At 33.0% G+C, this 7,604-nt stretch overlaps 1 protein-coding gene across 1 annotated transcript; it reads left to right on the top strand.

Annotated features, from left to right (window-relative positions):
• Positions 1-6,783: 6,783 nt before the first annotated feature.
• LOC135193589 (uncharacterized) lies at positions 6,784-7,399 on the top strand. The gene is made up of 2 exons (XM_064216679.1): positions 6,784-6,971; positions 7,015-7,399. Exons 1-2 carry the CDS (start codon positions 6,784-6,786, stop codon positions 7,397-7,399), a joined length of 573 nt encoding a protein of 190 aa, XP_064072749.1.
• Positions 7,400-7,604: the final 205 nt, after the last annotated feature.

The following is a 7,604-nucleotide window of genomic DNA, read 5'->3' as shown; positions in this document are numbered from 1 at the left end:
CTTATCATTATAATTATTTTTTTCTTTTGATTTTGAATTATACCAACATAAACTTCTTTCTGATTGATTTCGAAATTATTTTATATTAAGAATTTTATAATCCATTCAAATTTGAAGATATATCGTATACGATCCTTTACGTGAATTATAAACGCATCATTAATAGTTTTATTTCATATCTTAGAAGTTAAAAGGCAAAAGAGCTTTATTATAAATATACTATAATATATAATTTAACTATGATATCCTCTTAAAGTGCCAAATTTCTGCAATTTTTTTTTACATATTTATTTCACTTTTACTTTCGTTCATGTGAGATTCGTTGATATATCTATATTGTTTTTCCTTACGTGATTTATGACACTGAACGGGATCGAAAAAATTTAAATAGAAAGAAGTGCAGTCCTCCGAAATCAAAAATCATTCATCAGTATACCTTGTCAATACAAAATGAAGTTCTCTTTCGTTTATAAGTTTAATACAAGTATATTAAGTTTTTATATTGATTTTAGTTAATCATAAATTTATAAAAATAATTGATTTACGTATCAATAAATAAATAAAGACTTTTGTTAAGATTAAAGCATAGCTTAGACTGTTGTTAGCATTGTAAGTACCAACAATTAAAAGTGATCAATAAAAGAATACAAATCAAGTCGTTATACACAATATTATCACGGGAAAATTGCTTATTTTACCTTAACTTGATTTATCTCAGATTTATACATTTTATTGACAATGATAAAGGTCTACAATGGATCTGACATTTCGTTATGTCGAAGTGAAAAATGGCATGTCAATACATACCGTTCTCATGTAAGATTAGTCTTCTATTGTCAGCAGAACTTCGCATTTCGATTTTTAACATATCAAACGTGTCCATAACAGATAAAGTAATATTTAATTGTGTACAGTATTATTTAATTACTTTGATTGACTGATTGTAGCATTTATGATGGCCGTCACTCATACACTCTAACAATACACATCGACACTCCAAATATATAAACTACTTTTTACACCACAATGCACTGTGGTGTAAAACATAACCTAACCATAGTATTAAGATGTTATATATCTTGTGCCTGTAATAGCAATGGCTCACTCAATATTTAAAACTGAGCACACAAACTACACAAAATACAGATTACAATTTTTTGACGGTTGAGAATTATTTATGAGAGGGTATCGGCCTCTATGGCCCTAGGGCCTCCACAAGTATATAAGAAAAATAACGTCCGTACTATCAAACAGAAAAAAAAATGAAATTCTTCATATTTTCAATTTCTTATTATTAAGTTGTTAACTGGAAAGCCTTCATTTCGTTTTTGTCCCAGGGCCTCCCACAGGAACTAGGCTAATAATTATTTAAACTTAGGCTTGACCCACACGAAAGTGCTCGGTCCACACGGTTAATATATTTAACATCTTATCTGTTGTATTTACTCTGCCTCACTCACCCTTCATACCGGAAAACAACTACATAAAATAATTGACTTAAGGCGGTATAATTAATGAGTGCATGGTTCGAACCCAAAAAGACCTGATCAAAGCCCTATGTCTAACTAAAATATTATCTTATAAAAAAATCCAGTCAAAAACCCCTCAGGTGAGCGCTATCAAACCTCTTAAGGCCCATTTATTGGGCAAACATTTGTGTGTGCTTAATTCATAGCGCTGATGTAACTACGAGCACATCCACCGAAACTGTCGTAACTTTGATAGAATGTCAAGTACCGTTCAAATATCACACGTAACTTAAATTACCTTAGAGAATGCAGGTGAAGCGTAGACAAAGAAAATTTCATTTCATTCGTGATCGTGACGAAGATGTTTGAAATTCAAGATAAAAAATGCATGGGCATTCTGCAATCTCAAGTAATATATGACGATTACTTTATAATTTCGTGACTTTACACTTTCATTATAATACATTTAATTATAAGTATAAATAAATGCTTAGCTAACGCTTTCGAAGCGTTAATAGCGCATTGGTTTACGGACTATAAACCAAGCGATGTTAAAAGTCGCAGGATCGATCCTGAGTCGTAAATAGGAATATAAGTAATTCCGTAATTAATTTTGGGGCATTGCTACTATTCTATAAAAAAAAGAGTACTTTGATCTTCTATACCAATAAATGAGGATTTCTATACTGGATAATATATATATAACTTATACCATAAGATACAATCTCGCGTTTCGGAAAAGTTAGACTATTGACGTAACAAGCGCGAATTTCATATTCTTAACATATGACGTCAAAACTTTAACAGCAAATCGATATGTATAATTGTGCTAAATCTGTATTTGATTGCAACTTATTAAAATCAACGTCAAAATGACGTCATATTTCAGAGGAAAATAAAATATTTAAGATGACTTTTTGCATACGAAACGATTATATGATAACAACGAGTGCTTAAATCGATATATTTATAGAAACGATTATTGGATCTTTGAAAGGTAACTTCTTCAAATCCATTCACACAAGCTAGCTAGTTCAAAAAATGTTGGTGTGTTTTCAATTCAACTGCTCTTAGTTCGAAAATATTATAGGGAAAGCGAAATCAACTGGAAGTCATTTTTGTGTTTTTATTTATCCTTAAAATTCGGTTATATATTTTAATATAGTAAACGGAGAAGATTAATTTACTTATTTAAATGAAATTAAATGTATTTTTTTTATATTTATATGCATAGTTATCTATATAAGTATGGTTTAATAACTGCAAGAACTTCCAAAGATCCCACTGCTGCACATCGTTACCATAGATTCGAAATTGGAAAAAGTTTTTTTTACAATTTATTCGCCAACTAAAATTAATTACTTAGACATCGTAGATAGAACACATGTCTCGTAACCGAAAGTCTTGGTTTCAAATCAAGACGAGCACTACTAAGTTAACATATAAATTAAATTTTATATAAGATAAATCAAATTATGTGTTAAAACAAATTCTATGTTTGATTTATTTACATATATAACCTCTGTAAAAATTCTACCATCATTCTCTTTGTATGGCGGACTCCAAGCCTTCTCCACACGACGGTTACATAGAAATGCGTCATATACAGAGTATTATATTTGATTGTAATTATGGCAACCTTTCAAATTATTTAATAAAGGGTGAAGGTTTTGAGTGTTGTTACGTAAATCTTCTTATAAAAATCGGGCAGGAGCAGGATTCGCTTTATTGTGTCACATCGTGTTGTTCTAATGTTACAAAATAACTTTGTTCAGATAAGTTGTAAGGGACGTATTTGAAGGAAAGTTTATGTTATCAAAACAATGTTTATTTATATTTGTTTGTTTATTATGTTTATTTACTGTAATAGATTGTATATAAAAACAAAAACTAAAGTTTTTGCTCTGTAAAGAGCCTATAACAAAACAACATTAAAAGCTAATGCTTAGATATTATTTATTACGTCTATCTGAATAAAAAAATATTTCTTTTAAAAAAGTGTTATTGTACCAATCCAGAGACAATTTTTCTATTGCTGAATCTCTAGAATGGGTATAGAGCAATATGCTGCCGACATTTATAATATTTTGACGTAAAACCTCTAAGGTAATGCGCAGGCAATTTAAATTAAATGAAGAGTAAAAGAGTTACATTTACATAAATATACATTATTATTTTAAATAAATACTTAAAGGGCATCTGTTTAGATGATATTAAATATATATACTGAAATAAAACATTGTCACGCTTCACTTAGAGAAAACCTAAAATTTAAACTATTAAAAATATTGTTTTTTTTTTTTTAATATGAAAAAATATTTTAAGTACAGTCACAAATATATAATTTTCATTTGTATTATAATATTCAATAAAAAAAATTGTTTTTAATTTATATATCCTACATATAATAATACACACACATTACATACAAAGTACATTAATTATTAAATATTTATTACTAAATATATAAGTATACATAATTATTTCATAAAGTTCATTTTACGTTAAAATACAAATTACATTTACTTCACGTAATAGAATACAGTTTCCGCAGAATTAATGCTCTACGTGTTCTGATAGAGGTTGTTTGCACGTATGGCGCTACTTACCGAAAATAATACGAATTTCATAGATAAGTTTGCGGCACTAATTTGTACTTCATTGTGTGAGCCAGCTTTACAAAATAATCTGCTTTCGCTACAACGGCGTAATATGTAATCCTTTAAAGTTAAATTGCCACGTACGTTGCCATCTATTTTCCGTCTCTGTTTTACGCATGGTAGGCAGCGGATGAATCTGAATACGATTTTACAGCTGCATACATTATTTCTTAGCAAGACTTCGCATTCGAGAATATATTTTTTTATAATAATACAAGACTGATTAATTATTTATATAAAATTTAATTTTAAAAAAGACAAATGGGCCACCTGAAATTTAATATTCATCATAATGACAAGCTTTTCTAGAATTATTATAATTGGGCATTAAATATGGAATGGACAAATATCAATAAATTAAGTTATTTTAATGTTTGAAGATATGTAGTTATGTGTTACTTCATTTATTTAGGTAAGTATTTGAGCAGATATTTAAACATAACGTGATATTAACGTTTTTGACAATTGACCCCTAAATTTATTTAAATAGGGGCAGGGATGTTAATAAGAAGTTGTCTTCGTTTTTTAAAATATTTGACCCATTATAATTGTTTTTTTTTTTAACCGATTATAATAAATAAACATATCAGCAGTTCTGGCCGGCCCAGTGTTGATTGAAAACAAGACATATATAACTTCGAAAAATCGGAAACAATTTTTTACCACTCCAGACTGCTGCTTCCTGATAAGATTTATTTGTTATCTACTCTATACTATTCTAAAAAATTACGTCAAAATTTTAATGGAGGTCCACCGACAGGGACTTTAAATTTTGGTCTGGCCCACTCGAACGTGCACGGTTCACACCGCCGATTATACTTCTGTTGTGTTTAAGCCGGCTGACTCACCCTTCATACCGGAAAATAACTACACAAAATGAATGATTTCAGGTGGTAAAATAATTAATGACTGCGTGATTCCGACCCATTATTATATTAAAATGACCTAAACGTTAAAATTGCACGAGGCATTGGATTTTTGTAACAAACTGAATTCCACAGTGGTTAAGGCGCGGGTTTCGTACCTACGGGTCTTATTACTTGTAATATAATCAAGGATCACTTATGGTAGGGCTTTGTGGGTGCCCAATGAGTTGCCAACCATTCGACAAATATTCTACTACCAAACACTACATGACAGTGTGTGATGTCTAAAGGTAGAGGTGATCACTCAAATAACGTCCAATTAATACCTACCACATTGTCATAAGTAAAAATAAAAATATTAAAGTAAGCTTAAACATTAATCTATAAAAAAAAATATATAAAATGTTTCTTTCTAAATCATAATCTTGCCCGTATAACAGATTGTTAATCGAGTTACACAAGCCACCTTCAAATTATCATAATTGGAGTTGTAATTGGCCGCGTAAGGACAGCAATAAAAAGAAAATATTTTACCCACCCGAGGATTGTCCGGTGGACTTATTGGAACCCTTTCTCGTCATTACGGCTACTGGTGATTTATGGTGTTTGTAATTAGTGATAAATATACCAGCCTTTTGTAATTGGGTTAGAGGCTACAGAAAAGATCTTATATACATACTATATTATATAAAATAGTGTCCCATTCTCTCCTATTAGGGAACGTGTGTGTGCTAAAAGCACTTCACACGTACCGACTTCCGACGCGCAAGGATAAAATAAGGATTTGATCCCGTGCTATTTTATAACCAATGAGATATAAACATTGATACGCTCTATTCGCCTGTAGGTACCATACTAACGCGTCGTTACAACACGCCCTGCGTATTTTTGCACGAATTTTACAAAGCAGTAATTTGTAAATAATGTTTAAAATTTACATATTTATTTTTATAAGGATTGACAATTAAATTAAACAACGTTATTTTTTCCCTTTTTTAAGCATAGAAATAGTTAATGTGAGTTAAGTACGATTTCTTTTATAGTCGGCTTAGAGATACACAAATCCCTCATATAAAGTTTTTGTGTATCTGTTATAGTTTTGGCAGCGTTCGCTACGAAAACGCCTGGACCGACAATTAACTCTCCGACAGCGTTGGCAGCTATGTCTCAAAAAATATGCAACATATTAACATACTATAATGCCTAAACTATAAATTAAAATAATATGAAGTTTAATAACATTGTAATAAGGAGTTTTTGCATATAACAAACATATAGACATAAACTGCAATAATAATGCAAATAACAACATGTTATTCATTTCTATTTTTATAGATAGTAACCTCATTTGATTTGAATAAGGTTTGGAAAAAGTCACTAGCGACTTGAATTCATATTATTTTTTTATCAAAACATATAAAATACAAATTTAAACATTTATTGTTCGTAAAATTTTTCATTTAGACTTTGCTATTTATATCAATAGTTTTAGAGGTATATCAAGCTAGTTATTTTTATTTTAATAAATGTTATGTTAGATATTATCTTTAGAAAGCTTATACAAAAATGTATATTAATAATCATAACTTTATGGTAATTATTACTTTCATTTGTAAATAGAAAGTGAATAACATTATAACACTATTGTCTAAACCAGTAGTTCCCAAACTTATTTTTCTCCTGGACCACCTATTGGCATGATTGTGTCCGTAACCACAGTTTGAGAGAAACACTAAAATATGATATGAAATATTGGATAAGCTTCCGGAGTGGCTCGATAAATGGAGGATGGCTATCAACGTCGGGAAGACGGCCGCTCTGCTTGTCGGAGCCAGAAGTCCCATGCGTCAACTCACCCTCCGAGGCCAGGACGTAGAGTGGCAGACCTCAGTTTGCTACTTGGGGTGTCACATCGACCGGTCGCTGCAAATGGTTCCCACCGTTAATCGGGCTGTGAACCATGCTGCGGCGGCCCGGTCGAAGTTGCACAACCTCTTCACATCCCGCCTCCCACTGAAGAATAAAACGGAGGATCTACGGTGCCTACGTCCGCTCGCGTTTGACGTATGCGGCCCCCGCCTGGTTCGCCCTATGCTTGGCGAGCCAGAGACAGAGGATACAGATCCAGCAGAACCGATGCCTGCGTCTCATAGTTGGAGCTCCGAGGTACGTCGGGAATGACGTCATTCACAAAGACACCAGGACGCCCACCGTGGAGGAGTTCGTCCACCATGTCGCACGCATGTTCGCAAGAGCGGACAACAGTGCGTGCAGACACCTCCACGGTATTGCCCCATTACACGCAAGACCACCTGACGGGCGTCCTCAACCTCGTGAGCTCCTGCTATCGCCGACCACCTGCCCCGACGCAGGCTTCGACGAAGACGGTTTGGGGCAACAATAGGACGACGCAACCACCGGATATGACAACCACTCGGATTTGACCCCCACGCGGACTAGACACCTACCAACATCGGATCCATTGGACCCTGACCCATCGGGTCAGAATATCATGACGCGGTAGCTGCGTGCTACCGCTGAGGACATGCCCGGGTTAGGAGGCACCCTGAGGCCCGTACCCAGCTCGGCCCATAGGCCAAGCAGGAAAA

This window comes from Vanessa tameamea, chromosome 13 (genome assembly GCF_037043105.1).
Source record: "Vanessa tameamea isolate UH-Manoa-2023 chromosome 13, ilVanTame1 primary haplotype, whole genome shotgun sequence".
Taxonomy (NCBI): Eukaryota; Metazoa; Arthropoda; class Insecta; order Lepidoptera; family Nymphalidae; genus Vanessa; species Vanessa tameamea.
The sequence above is the reverse complement of the archived record's forward strand: the minus strand, read 5'-3'. Positions and strand labels throughout refer to the sequence as shown.